At 34.7% G+C, this 20952-nt stretch overlaps 2 protein-coding genes across 2 annotated transcripts; both read left to right on the forward strand.

Moving 5' to 3' along the window:
- Positions 1-956: 956 nt before the first annotated feature.
- Positions 957-8326, forward strand: LOC132172526 (putative arabinosyltransferase ARAD1). Its single transcript, XM_059584041.2, has 3 exons — positions 957-1736; positions 6899-7264; positions 8122-8326. The coding sequence occupies exons 1-3, from the start codon at positions 957-959 to the stop codon at positions 8308-8310; spliced, it is 1335 nt and encodes a 444-aa protein (XP_059440024.2). The 3' UTR covers positions 8311-8326.
- A 2547-nt stretch (positions 8327-10873) lies between these two features.
- LOC132169673 (uncharacterized) lies at positions 10874-20052 on the forward strand. The gene is made up of 5 exons (XM_059580668.2): positions 10874-10976; positions 12309-12776; positions 12872-13018; positions 18906-19339; positions 19438-20052. The coding sequence occupies exons 1-5, from the start codon at positions 10874-10876 to the stop codon at positions 20050-20052; spliced, it is 1767 nt and encodes a 588-aa protein (XP_059436651.2).
- Positions 20053-20952: the final 900 nt, after the last annotated feature.

Below are 20952 nucleotides of genomic sequence, written 5' to 3' on the forward strand. Positions count from 1 at the left end.
TGGTAGGAGTTGGAGTTAAGTATGATTAATATTCAATGCTTGTAAGTCCTCTTAAGATGACAAATTCAGTAAGAATAAACATAAAAAAAATATTTCTTTAGACAAAAGTTTCCTACAAACAAATCAGCCTCAAAAAATTATGTGTAGGTTAAGGATGTGCATGCTAATGCTATTAAAAAGGCAAGTGAGAAGCATATATTATTAAGGAAAAACTTCACTTAACTCTTTTGAATTTTCATCACATTTACAATTACCTTTCTGAGGTTCAAAAACACTCAATTTAATGTATCGAACTTTTAATTTTTTACAATTTCACTAATCCGTTAGGCTTTTCTGGTAAATCCTATCAAAATTTCCAGCATTACCAATATTTTTTATTATAAAAAAAATGCAAAAATCCAGACATGAGTGTTTTTGCAAATTTTATTAAATCTGAATCAACGCATGATTCTTTGCATTTGGTATTTTGGTAATTTTGACACCACTCATTTATGAGTAACGGAAAAAAAATCTAACAGAAATGTGCCATTGCTCGCAAAAAAATTGAAAGTTTAATATATTAAATGAAGAGTTTTAAAACTTTAGAGAATTAATTACAAAAATAACGAAAGCTCACAAGAGTTAAATGAAGTTTTTTTCGGTTATTAAACAACATTAAATTCTCACGTATGACTAAATTTATTTCTAAAAACCAATTTATTGAAAATTTCTGTCCTTTTTTCTTCTATCAAAGTAATCAAACCATTCTGATTTGTAGGTACGTGGCGTTTTCACATTCAAACTAGCCTTAACGACCCTCCTCCTCAACATGACACGTCACCCCGCCTGCGTCTCTGTCTTTTCCTCTCCACGTTGTGTACGTGCGCGCCATCGACACCACGTCACCACTCTCAGTCAGAACCAGAGCCACCGTGGCCTTCAAAACCAGCAACTGAGGAAGATGTCGCTGCAAGAAGATGAACAAAGGGCGCAAGGCATGGCTGCAGAACCAGACCATCACCGCCGTCCTCTTCTTCCTCCTCCTCTTTATCTATGTCTTTTTCCACGCCATTCCCTCCGGCGGCTCAGCCCCCTGGCACGCCGATTCGCTTCTTCCCGTTTCGCCGAACAGTAGCTCGAATAAACCCCGCGTGAAAGTTTACCTCTATACCCTCCCGAGGAAGTTCACGTACGGCGTCGTCGAGGGGTACTGGACGGCGCGGGGGCACGCCGACGTGGCAGACCGTAAGTACCCGAGTCACCAACACTCTGCCGAGTGGCACTTGCTGCTGGACTTGACCCGGGATGAAAGATACCGGGTCGGGTCGCCTGTCGTGCGGGTCTCGGATCCCGAAGAGGCGGATTTGTTTTACGTGCCGTTCTTCTCGTCGTTGAGCTGGGTCGCGAGCAAGACCCGTTCTCTAAACGGGTCGGTTCGGCCGACGAAGCCCTGGGACGCGGAGGCCCAGGAGGAGTTGGTGGCGTGGTTGGAGGAGCAGGAGCAGTGGAGGAGGAGTAAGGGGCGGGACCACGTGATGGTTTGCCAGAACCCGAACGCGCTGCGGCGGGTGAAGGAACGGGTCAAGAATGCGGTGTGGTTGGTGTCGGATTCCCGGCGGGTCAGACCACACCACGCGTCGTTGGCCAAGGACGTGGTCGTGCCGTACTCGCATCGGATTAGCTCGTACCGTGGAGGTATCGGCGTTCAGAATCGGAAAAAGTTGTTGTTCTTCATGGGCAATCGGTTTCGCCCAGGGGTAATTATTTCTGAATATTCTATTTAGTTAATTAATCTTATTGTTTTTTTTTTAATTGATTGTTGCGGTTTTTTTTTTTTTTTTTTTTTTTTTTTTTTTTTTTTCAATATGATTCTTGCGTTTTTTTTAATTGATTGTTCATGGAGGAATTCCCAAAGGACATGTGATTTGAAAAGATCATTTAAATTTTAAAATCTCTCAATTTCACTAAAAAATTTTCAATTTGATGTAGTCTACCCAATTCAGTCAGTTTTTAGACGTTAAAAGTGATGAAATGACCTTTATACCCTTGCAACTGTCATAATTCCAAATTCACCTTTAATTTCAAATTGAAAAAATAAAATAAAATAAAATAAATTAAAGGGTAATTTGGACTTTTTAGTGGTTTCCGTTAGGGTTTAACTGTAAAAATTGACTGAGAACCCCTACCATGCGGTTGGTGCATAAAATGCCAATTTTACAACCTCAATACATTTTTGACACCTAAGCTAAACTCATCTTAAATAATAAGATTGAAAACATAGGATTATTTTGCAGCCTCTTCTTCTTTAGATGTTCTCAAAATAGAAGCCTCTTTCTTCTTCATCCCCGGCCAAACCCAGCCGGAAAACGTAGCCCCTTTCTTCTTCATCGCCAGCCAAACCCATTTGGAAAACGCAGCCCGTTTCTTCTTCATTGCCGGCCAAACCCATCCGGAAAACGCAATCGGAAAACGCAAACCCAATCTCAAAATCAAATTCTAATGCCTAAAAAATCGATTATAATGCCTAAAAAATCAATTCTAATACTTCAAAACTTATTTTTTTGATTCAAAACTAAATCCTAAAGGGGAAGGTTAACTCTTTAGGGATTTTATCACCTTAAAGGGATCCACCATATCTCTCTTTCTCTGTTAAATGACAAGAATAAAGAAGAAGAAGAAATGAGAGAGAGTTGTCGGAAGGAAGGAAGAAATGAGAGAGAAGAAGAAATGGAAGGAAGAAGAAAGAAATAAGGAAAAATCTAGTGTTTTAGGCTGTAGAATAGTTTTGTGCATTTTTTGTACTTTAGGTGATGTGTCAATCTCCTATTGGGGCTGCAAAAGACCACTTTTGTGCCATGACTGCATTGAAGTTAAATTCTTTCTCAAAACGCATTGTAATTTCAGGCTCGGCTCAATGTATTTTGGGAGTTTAGGCGAAACTTTGAAATTGGGCCTTATTTTTTTTAAAAAGTAAAAAAATAAAAAAATAATATTAATATTAAATTTTTATTTAAAAATCATTCTTCTCGCTTTCTGAGATGCAAAATTATTGATTAAGTTTTTATATTCAAGATTTTCTAACATCTTTTTTTTTTTTTTTTTTTTTTTATCAATTGATAATATGGCTGATCCATTTAATCTTTCTTATGACATTGTTGATCTTAAGTAGGATTTTATCAATTTTAATTTTGAAAAACTTCTTTTTGCAGAAGCAACTGTAACAGGTATTGTCAATAAAATTCTATAAGCGATACATGCATTTGGAAAATATAGTCTTTTTATATAATTTAATATGTCAATTGAAGCACTTTCTTCTATTTGTAAAATTTCTTTTAAAACTTTTAGTTCTGAAAATAAATCTAAACCATCAAGATCATGTTTTAGGAAACCTTCTAGAATAAGACATTTATTTTGCAAACCATCATCATCTAGTGATTTTAATTTCTTAAAATTAAATAAAAAACCAAAAATATTTTCGTATATTTGAAATTATTCAAACCTACTTTGAATTGAAGAAATAACTTGATCTACTATATATAAGAAGTAATCAATTCTAAAAGATTCTTCATCAAATTGTGTTGTCTCGTCATTAGCATTCTCATCAATATTTTGATGAATTTCTTATTCATTTTTGAGTTTTTCAACTAAATTATCCTCAATATATTTTTTTTTATTGCTAATAACAAATTTATTTAGAGCTCCTCTTTGAGATTCAATCAATTTGTCTACTTTTTCTCTCTCTCTCTTTGGAAGTTTTTCATATCCAGATGCATATTTTCTAGTAGACATGTTTAATTAAAAATATTAACAAATTAAACAAACACGATTTATCAAAAAAAATTATGACTATAGTAAAATAAATCACAAAAATAGAACAATAAAACTTGATTTAGCAAAGGAATTATGAAGCAGTTCTTGGAGACTCGGAGAGGAAGGGAAAATTAGCAGTTTATTACTTAGCAGATAGGCAAAGAGAAGAGAAACTCAAAAAAGGGTGAGCAAAAACAAGAGGCAGACAGAGAGTTGTATTTAAAATGCCCAAAGTAGCCAACATTATACTCTATAGAGTCTGTATTTAAAATGCCCAAAGTAGCCAACATTATACTCTATAGAGTCTATACTTTTGGCTGTTGCCCATCCCTAGATAATATAATAGGAAATAAATCAATAATATTTTATTTGTAATGATGAGAATTTCTCACCAAATTCTCACCATTTATAATAAATTGGTTTTTTTTTTTTTTTTTTTTTCCTTTACTTATTTCTAGAATTTATAATGGACTTATTAATTGGGGCCTTATTAAATTGAGGCCTTAAATTTTGATTTTTTTTTTTTTTGGTCTTATTAAAAAAAATTGGGGTTTGCACTTTTTTTTTTGGTCTTATTGAACACTAGATGATTTGAATAGGAAATTATTATGTATGAATCTCATCAAAGTGAAGTGGTTTGCACTTATAGCTTCCATTCAGACAGTTTTGTCATCCCGTGCTTAACGATGTACCATTTGGCTGATTTGGCTAGAGTTCGGACATTGCCTTTTGTGGGGTCTTTAGAGGGAAAAAAATGATAGAACTTTCGAGGATCTCGAGAGGATGTCGGTGGAGCTTAAGTTCTTTTCCTTCATACTTTTTATATTTGGACAGCTGCGTTTTTAGCTCTTTTTATGCTTAGGTACATAGGTTGTACTTTTCGTTTTTAATGATATTTTGATTGCATATAAAAAAACAAGTTAGATTTGCAACAGCTTAGATAAATCAAATTGGTAGTTGTTTTTGTCCATTGATGCTAGGATTGAAAGAAAATCTAGGAAACACTTGATTCTGGCCACAAACTTGATAGAATTTGAGAAGCACTGGTTTGGTTTGGTTAACTTGACCAAAGTAGTGTATTTCACATGCATGTGATACAAAAAGAAACAAAGTAAAGCAAATACGGAAATGAGAAGACATGAGGCTGCAGCTGTTGTTGCACAAAACATGGAGACTACAGCCGTCAGGCATGAAACATGGACCTTGAATCATGGGATTACTGACTTGTTAGGATCTGCTGTTGTTGAGATTTAACCTACAGTTGAAACTAATATTTTTTCAACATTGCCAATGCCACCTATTTCTGCCACCCACATCTTCACAGCCCCTACCAGAATGTTGTGGATCCTTGTTAGGGGTAGAGTCTGGGTGAGTTAGGCTTAGAAGTTGTGTTAGAGTATAATTTCATCTAATAAGGAATAGTGGATATTTTCCGATTAGTTTTATCATTAGTTAGGTGTCATTTATCTTAGCCCGTGGGACTTGATCCTGAGATCTTTTGTTATGGAGCTCACCAAGGATAGGATCGTAACATATTACTATGCTTCCGCCAGGGGCGGACCTACTTGTTGCTTTGGGGGGACGAATGTCCCCCCAAAGTTTTTAAAATTTCCCCCAAAGTATATGGTTTTTTCAAGTTTGTCCCTCTAAAATATTATATTTGTCCCCCCAAAAAATATTTTTGTTCTATTTTGCTCCCCTCTTGGCTCTTCCAGCAAAGAAACCTACGAAGCTCCTAGTCTTTTTTTGAGGTTATAGACAAGATAGCATAGCAGGCTGCAAGTACAGTGACAGCTTTTCTTAAGCTGCAGAGAGAAGTACGAAACTTTAAAAAAAAAAATTCACAAAAAATCTGACTTTGTAACTATATTTTTCAAAAATTGAAGTTTTTAGATAGAAATATTCTATAAAAAAGTTACAATTTGTCAAAAATGTCTCCATATAGACCTTACTTGTTGGCTTCTAACAAGATCCCTAATTTGGTTTGAGATTTTGAAGCAACTTTACTTGGCTTTGAACTCTATCTAGACTCTAGCGTCATGTCTCTTCTCTGCCGACTGCCATCAAACTCATTACCTAAATGTCTCTTCTCATATAGTCATATTATATATTATCCTCTCTTCTACTCAGATTATAACAAATGAAAGTTATTGTTCTTTGGATTCAGCCTCTCATTTTATTGCTCATTGCTAAACCGCTAAAAAAGTTGAAGCTTTTTTCTCTCTTCTCTGCGACTCTGCCATCGAACCTACAAAGCTACCGTAAGGAATTTGGCACTCTGTAAGGCTTTATCTTATTTTTTTATTTTTTTTTTGTTTTTTATGTGTGTATATCATGTAGAGAACCAATAAGGTTCTTGGGAGAGTTATAGATTTCTTTCTTTTTTGTTTTTTTTCCTACAAGGGCAGAGGCTATTCGACTACAACAATTTTTTTTTTTTTTTTTAAGAAGGTAACCTTTTATATTTTTTTTTTTCCATAAAATGACTAGAACTGTCTTTACCCCCATGATTTGCTTTAGTTTTATAAGTTGCCCTTGTGTGTTATGATTAATAGATATTCTAAAATAATTTTATAGACATAACTTTTGTATATATTAATGACTTATGATTTATTATGAAATTAAATTTGAGACTTCTTTGTTTTTATTTTACATAAATACGCACAAATGTACATATATAGAGAAATTATATATATCTATGTACCTTCGTCCCCCCATAATAAAAGTCCTGGTTCCGCCCCTGGCTTCCGCAACTGCCGTCCATGGCAGCTCACTCTATAGACATTGACTTTGGTAGTCTTTTCTCTTTTGGCCGGGCTTCACTTATCTATCAGTATTTTAATCTAGCCCATAAGTTGCTTCCTTCGTGACTCGAACCTGTAACATCGTGTTTGACTCTGATACTAATTGATATAAACCTTAAGTAGAACTCACTCTTGAAAACCGGCTTGCAAAGGAAAGGTCCCTAAGAACTTATATACACATGGTTAAGATTAGACTTAACCCATGTGGGACACTAAGATCGTAATAATGTTTAGTTGCAAAATCAATCTTGTCTAGACTGAGATTTATACTGTGGGGATCTCAGCAAGTGACTCTGTTTTCGTAGGTAGGCGAAGTCCGTGAGTTGCTTTTTCAAGCACTTGAAAATGAAGAAGATGTGATAATGAAGTATGGAGCACCATCACAACTGACTCAGCCCTTAGCTTCACAAGGGATGCACTCATCAAAGTTCTGCTTACATCCTGCCGGTTCGACGCCGGCATCGTGCCGACTTTTCGATGCTATACATAGCTTGTGTATCCCAGTAATAGTCAGTGACACTATTGAATTGCCCTTTGAAGATGTCATTGACTACAGAAAGATTGCAATTTTTGTGCAATCAACCTACGCTGTAAAGCGGGGATTTTTAGTTACAATGCTGAGAAATGTAACCACACAGAGGATTCTGGAGTACCAGCAGGAGCTGAAGTTGGTAAGTTTCTATTTGCATACTTTTCCCAAAACTTTCTTTAAGATAAAGGGTACTTAAATACTTTGGAAAAATATATTTTAGCCCCTCAAACTATCACCTATTTTGCAATTATGTCTCCAAACTTTAAAAAGTGACATCGAGGCCTCATATATTACTATTGCGTATCAAATTAGACACTTTTGCATTTGTTTTTCCCAAAATACCCATGTAGTTATTAATAAATAAAATTGAAAGAAAAATTTGAAAAAAAAAATTAAGGGGGTTAATATGAAAAGGGGCACCCCTTTTTGGTGTTTTTATTTATTTAATTTTTTTTTAATAATTTTAACCTTTTCAAATGGTTACTTTTTAATAAATTTAAGGATATTTTGGAGAGAAAAATGCAAAAGTGTCGAATTTGACATGTGGTAGCAATATGGGAGGCCGTAATGTCACTTTTAAAAGTTTGGAGGTGTAAGTGCAAAATGAGTGATACTTCAGAGGACTAAAGTGTATTTTTCCTAAATACTTTAGAATCTGTTTTTCTCCATGAAAATTTATAATATTCAAGAATACAATTTGTGGGGAAACAAATTTAACATGTACTATTGTTCTCTAAGATTTACATTATAAGTAACTTGTTAAGTAATCCTATGAAATAAGCAATGTCTCTAGTGTGTTCATGAATGTTTTTGAAGCTTCTCATGTCCCCCCCTTCCTGTCCTTCCTCCTTTTCGTCTGTGTTAAAACCTCCATAGCCAGAGCTTACATGTTCTTTATGCATTGAAATTTTCCATTTTATGTTTCTTAAATTCAAATGGGAGATTTGTTAGTTTATTCACTAAGTTGTTCTTTTCAATTTGGTTGATGTGATTCAGGTGAGAAGATACTTTGACTATAGAGATCGAAATGGACCAGTGAATGAAATCTGGCGCCAAGTATCACAGAAGCTTCCATTTATTAAACTGATGAAAAATCGTGACAGAAGGCTTGCCATGATGCGTGTGATTGAACCAGATTGCTCTTGTAGCTGTTCAAACCACACTGGGGTTATTACCACCTTATGATGCCACCTTTGACAATCATTCTACCATTGATGTTTTTTATTTTTTTTTTATTTTTTCTATTTTATATATTTCTGTAGTTGATGGCTTTACTTTCTTTCTTCTGGAGAAAAATGATGAATTTCCACTGTATAGTATATACTTTTTCCTCTGAAGTTTGAGGTACATATAAATATGAAATTGTGATAGCTTCCATTGATGGGCTTTTCATCTTTGGGTTTCCAAAATTAACTTTTTGTGCTGTTGCAGACCCAGGATGAGAAAATTGGAGATGATTGTGATTTGATGTAGGAAGATAAAGTAAAGCTAGAAGGAAGACTTTTGTTTTTCTTTTGTCCTTCTAAAGATGATGTGGCTTTTAAATTTACCATTGGTTCAAAATATAATAGTGATATATTCTAAATCCAGTAGTAATTTAAAAGCCACATGTCATCTTTGGACGGACAAGAGGGGAACAAAAATATTCCTTCTAGCATTGCTTGAAATGTCTGCAATAGTGAATATATCTAGTACTACTCTGTAACTCTTGATGGTAGGAGTGGTAGATAGAAGCTTCTATTATGGGATTGTGAACAAGGAAATTTTTACTTTGTGTGCTAGACAGTTAATAGAAGGTTCTCCAAGAGACAAGGACACAGACAAATGAGCATATTGCTGCTCTCAATTTCAGTTTGAAGAGCATAGCAAAAAGATCCAACAATTTTGCAAGTTTTTGCTCATATATAGGTGTATCCGAATGGCTAGGAATAGTTTTGAACATCCCCATTTGAGTAAAGGGAGTGGCTATGACCATCCCCTATTTATTTATTTATTTTTTCCTTTTTGTTATATATATATATATATATATATATATGCAGCTGATGTGGTATATGAGATACATGGGTGTCACTAGTAGGTTTGACATAGCTTACCGAGATATTTTAGGAGTGGCCTGAGCCACCCCTAAACTTTCGGGTGTGGCCCAGCTACCTTATAAAAGTCTTTAATATTTGTAACAACCTAAAAAAAAACGCTGACAACATCTAAATTATCATCCCAAAAGCTTCTCCATGAGACATGGACAGAGAGAAACGAGCATATTGCTGCTCTTAATTTCACTTAATTTGAAGAGTGTAGCAAAAAGATCCAACCATTTTGCAAGTGGTTTCCCATATATTTGGAAAAAAGTTAAAAACCTAGCAAAACTAAAAGAACAACTAAAGGGGTTTATTTGTTAGTGATAAGTTGGTTGCATGGCCTAGATAAATACACCCATATGGCCATATAGCACATAAATTATGAACTGATAAGCCTGAGAATTGCTTGTAGAATTTAGATCCTTATGGTCCCTAATAATAATATGTAATTATTTAGCTACATCCTTGTCATACATTGCCTAAATATGTGGCATTGAAGTGCTTCAACATAAAGACTTTGTATGATTGATTTGTTTCATGATCTAAGGTTGATTATATTTCCATGTATATGTTGATTTTATTTTGTAATATTGTCCATTAATTCCTTTATTTGTATTTCCTATTTTAATTGGCCTAGTCAACTATAAATAGGTCCTTCTTGTACATAGTTTAGAAATTCAATTCAAACTTCTAGTTATTTTAACTTGGTATCAGAGCTACATTCATGTGGCCTTGTCTACATTATTGGGAAGCCATCACTACACATTTTTTTCTCAAAATTTTCAAATCCTATAAGACATTATACCCTTAGTTAAAACTCTTAAGGAAACTACATTTACTCTCCTCTAACTATCATATGTTTGCAATATCCTCTCTAATGTTTTAATTTTTGCAATGTCTCATGTCCCCTCCCCCAAAATCTACTATTAGGGCGATTCAAAATGAAAAAATGCCTTCCATATGATCAACAATAAAGTTCATCTTCACATGTACATAGCTCGGCCATGTTTCTTTATTCCCTCCCATCCTGTGATAAGAATAAAATTATTCACATGGACTTGGGAAAGACTTCTCTTTATTCCTTCCCTTCAGTTTGGGAGCAGGCATCACTTCAATTCCAAGAAAGCATATATAGAGGAGTTGCCTTGGAGTTTCAGATTCCACGACAAAGACATCCTTAATTAGTCCCAATCATTTTGGACCAAAACACATCCATCAGTCCTAGCAGATTTTGGCATTGCATTTCAACTTATTAAGGATAATTGCATCAACATAATAAGCATATGTATAATGTATTTGAGTTGGCTTGATGATTGAAAATAACATGACAATTGGAATCTGATTTCTGTTTATGGAATGGGATTCAATAAACTGGCGAAATTTGATTCTCCGGCAGGTGGCATAAAAAGGGCACAGAAAACCAGTTTGTAGCTAATTTATGTCGTGTGTGAAGGAAAATCTATCTGTCTTAGGAATATGAAGAGGGATATCTTTCCACTTGCAACAATATAAACACAATACTTTCTCAAGCCCTTTATACTCTCTCCTCTACCTCATAAGCTTAACTCCAATATTGTGGAAAATTTCAGGTGAGTCCAAAATTTAACTTCTCTCACAATGTCCCCAGCTGCAATATTTAGCTCAAAAAAATTGACCTTTCAAATGCAGCTATGTCTATGGATCAAGTAGTTGATATAGTTGTGGAAGCCTGCAGTTTGGAAAACCCAGATCATTTTCCTGACGTACTTGAATGTCCAACTTCCAAGACAGATAGTAATTTTTTGTTTTCTCCATCTTTTTCTTGGGCTGAAAATGTAATATGCTTAGTTAGGTTATGCTATGATTTGAGTATGGTTAGCCTTTAACCTTTGTTTAATTTAAAGCCATATCATTAATATTATATGGCTTGAGATGAGTTTTCATATTTGTATCTGTACAGTAATTGTGAAGAGAATAATATATATTATGGTTGAACTGCAATTTCACAATTTGACTGTCCCTTCAATATTAATAAGGAAAATCCTGTTTATTTTTTCATTTTTCCTAAGACTTTTTTTCTAGCAACTATTCTGAACAATGCCAAAAATTTCAGACTTTCAAACTTTATCTTATAGGAATAAATCGTTTGTATTGACAAAAGAAGAAAAGGTGACAACAAATTATTTTTTCTGTACACATATAGTTAAATTAGATGGGCTTCATCATGACTTTAATTAACTCTTCATCTTTTATTACTTTTGTAAACATCATTTTAAACTTTAAAAAGTCAATGTTGAATCGTCATCTTTTAAGAGTTTGCAATATTACTATTATGTTAAGATTTTTTTGTTAAATCCTAACGAAAAATGTCAAAATTTTAAAAACTACCCCATATATATATATATATATATATATATATATAAAAACAAATTAGTAAAGATTTAGGCGTGGGTCTGCTTCTTTTTTTCTTTTTCCTCAATTGGTTTTGTTTTAATATTTTTTTTTTGTTTTATTTTTTTAATTATGACTAGTTTTGTATTTTTATTAATTTTATAGGGGTATAAAGGACATTTCACATATTTTGTATTTTTATTAATGATGACTTTTTCATAGATGGCTTGATGATTTAGCTTTCTAGAGTTATAATACATGGAGTAATGCTAAAAGTTTTTTTTTCCATGTCCTTCTTTCCAAAACTGAAGTGACTTTAAAATCATATTAAATTAATATTCAATAATGATTTATCGTAAATTCAGTAGTAATTTTAAAGGCATATTAGTTTTGGAGGGACACAAGATAAACATAAGAGAACTTCTATTGTTATTCCTTGTATATGACTATAGCAAACTAAAAAACTTTTGCATTTGAAAGAAACGTTCTTTTTAAGTAAAAGCTTGTAGACATGTAACTTTTGTATGCAATTATAAGTTATGATTTCGTATGAAATTAAGTTTACAACTTGTCTATTTTTATTTTACATAAATGTACGTGCACACATGCATAGTTTAACTATATATATGTATGAATTTCCCATACAAAAATTCCTGATTCTACCTGTCTAAGTATATGACCAAACATAAATTTCCATATATAGTCAAGACTATTCTGATATTCACAACTATGCAGGGAAAGAAAGAGAGAAATGCCGGGCCTTGTATCTGGCTGCACTAAATTGTAAGTGGGAAACTGCTAAGAAAATCCTTAGTGAAGATCGAAAGATGCTTCATGCCAGGTTGACAAAATCAGCAGATACAGTTATTCACATAGCAGTTACTGCAAAATGCACAAATTTTGTGAAAGATTTGCTACATTTTATGACTGTGGAAGAGGCAGCTATATTAAACGACAATAATGACACAGGCCTTTGTATTGCTGTTGTGTCTGGAATGATGGAAATTGCAGAGTTATTTGTAGCAAAGAATAAGGAGCTGACAATGATACGTGGCACTAGGGGACTTGTACCACTTGGCATGGCAGCTGAAGCTGGACAGGACAAAATGGCTCAATATCTTTACCCCAAAACTGATTTTGCCCGTCTAAATCGCAATGAACGGATTAGCCTCTTCTTTATTTCCCTTTCCAACAATCTCTATGGTATGACTACATTCTTTGTTACCACTTGGCATGGCAATGAATAAGAATGTTTTCTGACCACAATATATGAAAAATGTTATGTCCATTAATCATAGATTTAGCATCGAAAATACTGGAACAAGATCCAACAATGGCTTGTGAACGGGATGAGAATCAGAGAACAGCCTTGCATGTGTTGGCTCAGAAGGAAGACATGACTAGCAGAGACGGGCTAAAGATGGTGGAAAGATGCACAAGCTCATGTACGTTTCTCTAAACCCGGATCAGATCTTTCAGTATTATATATGTTTTAGTATTGTATATAGTGTACTAGTACCATAATGTACGTGAGACATTCGCTTGGCGTTTTCATCCTAGCAAACTTTCTAAGTCTATACATGGACGACCTACTAAACCGTAATAATTGCATAAGTCCATTATTGACTTATTATTTAGTAAGCAAATATTACTTTTCCTCAAAAAAAGAAAAAAAAAGAAAAAAATTAATCAAATATTACAGTTGAGAATGCAATGAGCTCATACGTATTGATAGTTTATATCTTGGAATTGTAAACTTGGGTTATCACAAATATTACATGCCTCGTCTCTGTTATTATGCCACGAACATGTAGTTTATTTTAAGGAAGTTTGAGCATAATTTCGGTAATAATCACCAATATTTTGATGCAAAAAAATCATACTATATAGATATATAGTAAATCATAGCTATCCTCTATATGATCTATCCAAGCCCTTAACTCCTTTTTGGTAGGGTTGGCATTATTCCGAAAGACTTATAATACAATATCAATGCCTCGGATATCATACACATACCATCCGCTCACTAGCAGCCAGACCGAGTCCGACCTTGGGTGGCTCACGCTACTAATAACATTCATCTATAGTAACCACCACTCAAACATGGTTGCACCAATCACAAAACAATTATTAGATTAAAGACCAAACATAAATAATATACATACTTTGGTCATAGGGTCAAGACCATATAGTAAGCATATAACCATTATACAACACGTATCAATATAACATGTCATACAATGCAAACATTGTTACTTTAGTTAAACATTTATTCATCTTAATAAAAGTAAGAGGCTCAAAACATATTGTTGAAAATGCACACTCAATCCGTTGATATATCACATGTTTTTGTTTATAGCAGTTGTAAGTATTTATTTACCTCATTTGTTCATCCTCAAACTCCAACAGCTCAAACTCCCGCAATTGCGAAACATAGTCCAACATTATACACAATACTTCAAGAACCTACTCTACGCATGCAATGCTAAACCATCATTTAAAATCTTAATTATCAATTTCTGGCCGTTGTTGAATGTTCGGTATATGATGGTCGAACGTTAAACCAGATACCATAGAATGTTCGATGGGAAGTGGCTTGCATGCAAAAATCTAAAATTCCTACCTAACACATATCATCCTTAACCAAAAGTGTAACGACCCTGATGGGCAAATCAATTAACTGGTAATTGACCCCATGGTTCGTCTCGTAGCCCTATCCCTCGCGGGACAAGACTCAGGGATTTCAACCTTTCTCGTCAAAACGAGAAAATCTCAGCGAAAGACTTTCGAAAACTATAGGAAATAGAGAGCAGTAAATTTAACATCCACATAACATGTACCAGAGTAAATATAAATCCTCATAATATAAAGATAACCATCAATGATACCGGTCATCAGACCGTCATCAAAATAGGATTACAAACCATAACATAATGTCATAACATTGTTCCAACGAAAGATCAATAGATCAAATCCAAGATCTAAGCTTAAGTAGGGATAACAAGATTAAAATCTCAATCATATCATTACAGGCAGTTTCTCTATCCTTCCACATAGACTTCAACCAAACCGAGTCTATGTCCTAAAAAATGACCGAATCAAGTCCTAAGCTATCACCCAAGTCGGCTTCGACAGCATCCTCTTCTAGGGTAGCTAAACCACACAGATATTCGTAAAAATAGGGGAAAACATAAATAAAAAGGGGGGTAAGTCTAAGACTTAGTGAATATTAACGCAAATAATGCCCATGTCAGTTTAGTAATGAACTCCATTTTCATAAGGCAAGAAACAGTTCTATATGACAGTTTTTATAAAAAAATGGGGTATAGATATATGATATATGCATATGATATAGAATGACAGTCATAGTTCAACAGTATGGTCTACCCTAGATATTACCCATTCCCAGCAGGGTTGATGCTGTCTCGAGTGACCTGTAATACAATGCCGGTGCCCCAGCCATTGTACGCTACCGTACATAACACTAGCGGCACGACCTAGTCCGACCTCGGGTGGCCCACACCGCTAATGATGTCCGTCCTGTAGCAACCTAACCATTTGGGAGTGGCTGCACCAAGTCACAAAACCATTGGATCCAAAGCCCACATAACACTTATACATTTGACCATAAAGCTAACATGTATAGTAAGCCCATGACCATTATACCGCACGTACCGGTGTACCATGTCATATGATGCAAATTATCTTGTCTGTATTTTACATGCATGCTTTTATAAGTCTCACTTTCTTAACATATTCAGTACAACGTTTTTCTCAAAATGCTAGAGTTCATGTGCAGCAAGTATAAAAGTAAGAGTTGCAAATATGCATGTTTTTTGTACACAAAATAGTCGTGTAGTGCATGAAAAATAACAATGAGCATTATATGAGTTAAAAATCACCTGGGTCGTATAATATCTCCGAGTATTCCAAATGATCTAGGTTCTTCAAATCTGTAGAAAACCTTATATTAGTCCTATTTATATCAAAACGACTCTAAAACAAGAAAATAGGAGCTATTGGATGGCTGATTAAAATAAAGTCCCTTGTCACACTCTGGACCGTACGTCCGGGATTGGGAACGTACGTCCGGTCGCGAGACCGTACGTCCGCTTCGATGTTTTCAGGAAGAACCTCATTTTGTCCATTTGTCCTTCTATTCTCCAGAACCAAATTTTAAGGCTATCAAAGGGCTTCCTAAGGTCTCCTAACTCAAAACCTCGTCTCCAAGCAAATGAAATCATGCTAAGTCAAGATAACGCATTTCTAACAAGATTTAAAGCATAATTAAAGTTAAAGCTAAACTAACAACTCAAACAACAACTAAGACAATGTTTAAGCAGCACAACGACGTAAAAACAAGCTAGGCTTAAGAGCGTTACCTCCTTGAAGCGAAACTTCAAGAACTTCCCTTCCGTTAGCACCAAACGCTCATAATCTCATAAAACACTCACAAAGGGGTTTCTGGCAGCCTGGGGGCGAGAGAGAGGTGTGAAAAACTGAAGGAGTAGGGGGGTATTTATAGCTAAGGGGCACTACCAACTCTCCAGAAAAGCAGCGGACGTTCGCCAACCCTAGCATACGCCCGATACTATTTCCACAGCAGTCCAAAGGCTAGCTCGTACGTCCAGGTATTATCTAAAGAATATTCCAAAAAGTAGCGTACGTCTGTGTGGTCCCGCGTACGTCCGTGTACTATTTCCAGAGCGTACGTACGGTGGTCCCCCCACGTACGTCCACACTACAAACATAAGCGTACATCCGCTAACTCTAGCGTACGTCCGGTCCAAAAGTCCAAATTACCCTTCTAGCGCCCTTAGTGACTTAAAGCCCATATTATCCCCCTAACTAAGCTACTTAAGCTTAGTTAATTATTTGGTTCACTACAAAAAGCTTCTAACAACTTAGTAAAAACATGTTAAACCATATCAACGTGATAAATCTCGAAAAACAAGAGCAAGTTTACTAGTTTTAGAAAAATCACGGTCTTTTTATGAGAAATAAATTATAAATGCATTTTTTTCATATTTAAGACTTGTAAAATGTGATGTCCCACATCGCCTGGGTATGGAGATGAGGATGTGCTTAAATGTATACTACACCCTTAATGACAACAATGCATTTTAAAGCCATGATGGTCATGATCCCATTAGAACTCTACAGTTAAGCGTGCTTTTGCTGGAGTAGTACCAGGATGGATGACCTCTTGGGAAGCCTGGTTTGAGAGAGCCAAAAGTGGACAATATTGTGTGTCATTCAGGTGGGGTGTTACAAATGGTATCAGAGTCATTGCCCAGCCTGAGATGGGGGGAACGTGCACAAGCTCATGAAGGTCGCTAACGGGCACTCGCTAAGACAAACGCCAAGAATGGGCTAATTCCATGAGGGTCGCCAGCGGGGACGCTGGGCCCTAAGAAGGGGTGATTGTGACATCCCACATCGCCTAGGTATGGAGATAGGGATGTGCTTAAATGTATACTACACCCTTAATGACAACAACGCATTTTAAAGCCGTGATGATCATGATCCCATTAGAACTCCGCAGTTAAGCATGCTTCTGCTGGAGTAGTACCAGGATGGGTGACCTCTTGGGAAGTCTGGCTTGAGGAAGCCAAAAATGGACAATATTGTGTGTCATTGAGGTGGGGTGTTACATAAAAATCATGGTAAATCACATGGATAGAGTATAAACAACATGGAAAGCAAGCATGGTTCAAGGTTTACCTTAATGAAGATGGATTAGCACCAAAATACTCCATTTGCTTTCTATAATTTCCTTCTCTCACTAGGTTTGGTGTGGGTCATGAAATGCATGGGGATGATTATGATCTAAAGGGTCATGATGAGGGGTTTATATAGGAGTTGGTGGGGTGGATAATGCTAAAAGAGGTGCCTAATAGGTTAAATTTACTTTTTAGGTCTATCAAACATTCCGTGTACTACCTTCGAAACTGTTATACTAATAGTTCTAGGGTTTCATTGAGCGTTCTAGGAAATCCTTGAACGTTCAGTCATAAATAATTAAAAATTGAGATTGCATTTTAGTAGAAAATGATTTAAACCATTTTAAATAGCAGGTGTTTTATAAATAATATGGATAAATATATTTATTTTCATTATTATTATTATTATTATTATTATTATTTATTTGAGGTATTATACTAAAGAAATCAAGAGGTAGAAGAAATAAAGTGACACTAATTACATTGACTTTTTTTTTTAATGGATATTTTATGGAGAGATTAAATGCAATAGTTAGTAGTGAGGAAGCTCTTATATAATTAAATAAATCTTATAATTCTTTTTAAGACCAGAAAATATTAATTGAGATAGATTTTATTGGAATTGATTATTGTACGTGAGTCTCAAACCTAAGCATTTAAGTAAGGAACTATTAAAATAAAATTACTCTATAGAATTTGATGCCAATACTATAAGAATAATCAATAGATCAAATTGGGTGCTAAAGAAATCAAGAGGTAGAAGAAATAAGTGAAACTTTAAATCAACTTTATTTTTTTTTTACGGATATTTTATGGAGAGGTCAAATACAATATGTAGTAGTCAGGAGTTTCTTGTATAATTAAATAAATCTTAGAGTATAATCATATTTTATACTTAAAAAATATAATTAATGACAACCTTAGACGAGTTATTGGATAATAGGAGTTCAAAGTCCGTTGGAGTTAGGATTCATTTTTTCTTCACATCCATCTTCCAACTATTAATTAAAAACTCTATTTATAGGGGTGGTCAGCCATCACTTGGGTGTTCTATCTAGGGGGCATGAGCCAAGGGTTTTGGAGGAAGAAAATATATATATTTTCTTACTCCTTCCATAGGATTACACGTGTACAAAGAAGAAAGCAAATAAAGGATCTCACATTATTAAAAGCATAAACTATTTTTGTTTTGGTGATTAAGCATCCAACAAATGCATTAATTATCTTCATGTTATTTATGTTTTATTGAAGAAAAATTTAATTTTTTAAAAGTTATGACTTGTGCAAAACTAAAAGTTTTAATCATGTGATGCATATGGCTTTCTATCACCCCCAACTTGGGATTTTTGATTTAAGTGGTGGATAGTGGTGTTGGCAGCAGGATGTATGAGTTTCTATTCGGATTTTTGGTTCTTTATTTTTAGCAAAAATATAGCTAAAGATTTTCAATAGAAACCAAATACCCTAAAGTATTTTTTACATCATTTTGTTTTTGTTTTTGTTTTTGTTTTTTTTGTTTTTTAATGCTTTCATTATGTGAAGAACTTTGTTTCTCTCCATTTCTCTTTGTTAAATGTAATTTTTCTAATGACTTAAATCCTATTTATAGATTTCAAAAGCTTCAACATTCAAGCTTTGATACCAAGAGTACCTCACAAATTACTTGAAAGCCTCTGGGAAGAAGTTTTGGAGCAACCAAATGATGAGATTTCAAAACTATTAACGAAACCATCACTAGTACTTTTCGATGCTGGAATGTCAGGAAATGTTGAGTTTTTAGTTGTGCTTCTTCGCAAGTATCCTGATCTATTATGGGAAGTTGATGAAAAAGGGAGAAGCATATTTCATGTTGCTGTCGTGCATCGGCAAGAAAATATATTTAATTTGATATATAACATTGGAACCATGAAGGATTACATAGTAGGAAATGCTGATAAGGATGGTAACAACATGTTGCACTTAGCTGGAATGTTACCACATGTCGAAAGACTTGGAGCACCACGTGCAAACCTTCAGATGCAACGAGAGCTATTGTGGTTTAAGGTATTCATTTTAAATATCATTTTTTTATTTATAGTGGCATATAGAATTTATCCTATATCCATTATATAATGTAACTGATCTTATTCCTATCATTATAGGAAGTGGAAAAGATTGTTCGACCTTCGCAGAGGTATATGAAAAACTCAGAGGGGAAAACACCTAGACAAATATTCATTGAGACACATGAACGTTTACTTAAAGGTGGAAAAGAAGACATGAAGGAGACATCCAATTCATGTATGCTTGTAGCAACTCTCATTTCTACAGTGGTGTTTACTGCAGCCCTCGCAGTACCTGGTGCTAGCAGTAATATAACAAATACTCCATTTTTCAGTAAAGACCAGTGGATTATGATTTTTATCCTCTCAAATGCGCTATCACTCTTCACTTCAGCAGCTTCAATAGTCTTGTTATTGTCCCTTCTTACTTCAAGCTATGCAGAAAGTGAGTTTGTCACATCATTGCATGCAAGGTTGATGTTCGGGCTCACAACACTCTTCTTCGCTATAACAGCAATGGTATTGGCCTTTATTGCTGCCATATTTCTAATATTTGACTACAAATTTGTTTGGATTCCATATCTACTTGCCTCACTAGCCAGTGCCCCTGTGATTTTGTTTATTGTATTACATTTTAATCTTTGGGCTGACTTAATCCGCTCCTATTATTGGTCTAAGTTTTTATTCCAGCGGAGCAAGCACACAATTTTCTAGTGAGAAGTTTGAGTTTTATATGAGTGCTTTCAACGCTAATCAATGTGTTAACGATTATGAATTACCATCCTGTTACTTGTGCTCAAACAATATGGCTAGTTCACATACATTTGTTTCCTCTATTTGTAACTAGACATGTGTGAATTACGAAACAAAAATACTAATAAAGCATGAAAATTTTCTTTTAAACCGATTGTTCAAGTGATGTTTATATGGGAGAAAGCTTGATGAGATCGAGATAAATTGATATTAATATACCTAATATCCACGAGCCTTGATGTCAAAAGCTTATGCTCTTAACCTTTGATTTTAAAATCAATAATTTTCATATAGTAAAGTTTTGCTCATCAAATTACCAGTCATATGCCATGTTAGTAATTATCAAGGACGACTATTAAAGTCATCGCTAAGGGTGGTGGCAGTTTTTTTTTTTTTTTTTTGAGAAATAATAGTATGCTTCATTCTCGTTAACAATCAAAAAGATAGAGCAGATTGCTCTGCGACAAGAATGTCAAGAATACATCTCGGTGGTTCCTCTAGCCACACCCTTTCCATAACCTGCTTTGTTGTGATCCTTGCAAGCGCATGAGCAGCCCTATTGACATCCCTTCGAACATAAGTCATTGTCCAAAGAGAGCAGATAAATGTTCAAAGGGAACTAAGCACATAATGTATGAAATGAGAGTCATAGAGATATTAACATATATCTCATTCGGCTGGTATAAGGTGAACTGGGAAAATTTATCAGCAAAATCATATACTACAATAATCATATATATATATATATATATATAGCCAAGTTTCTCCTTAGAAGTGGCCTAAAATTGCTACATGTGTACTTAACCCATATTTTTTAGTGAGTGAACCAGTTTTATTGTGTGATATAACACTTCTCCCTAA

The sequence above is a fragment of the Corylus avellana genome, chromosome 1, assembly GCF_965113065.1.
Source record: "Corylus avellana chromosome 1, dhCorAvel1.hap1.2, whole genome shotgun sequence".
Classification (NCBI taxonomy): domain Eukaryota; kingdom Viridiplantae; phylum Streptophyta; class Magnoliopsida; order Fagales; family Betulaceae; genus Corylus; species Corylus avellana.

What these genes read in the sequence shown, in the direction of transcription:
- LOC132172526 (XM_059584041.2), top strand. Translation starts at nt 957, where the DNA reads ATGAACAAAGGGCGCAAGGCATGGCTGCAGAACCAGACCATCACCGCC. An exon ending in GCAATCGGTTTCGCCCAGGG is followed by an intron (nt 1,737 to 6,898) that starts GTAATTATTTCT and finishes CTGTTTTCGTAG; the next exon opens with GTAGGCGAAGTCCGTGAGTT. An exon ending in ACCAGCAGGAGCTGAAGTTG is followed by an intron (nt 7,265 to 8,121) that starts GTAAGTTTCTAT and finishes GATGTGATTCAG; the next exon opens with GTGAGAAGATACTTTGACTA.
- LOC132169673 (XM_059580668.2), top strand. Translation starts at nt 10,874, where the DNA reads ATGTCTATGGATCAAGTAGTTGATATAGTTGTGGAAGCCTGCAGTTTG. An exon ending in CCTTTCCAACAATCTCTATG is followed by an intron (nt 12,777 to 12,871) that starts GTATGACTACAT and finishes CATTAATCATAG; the next exon opens with ATTTAGCATCGAAAATACTG. An exon ending in GAGAGCTATTGTGGTTTAAG is followed by an intron (nt 19,340 to 19,437) that starts GTATTCATTTTA and finishes CTATCATTATAG; the next exon opens with GAAGTGGAAAAGATTGTTCG.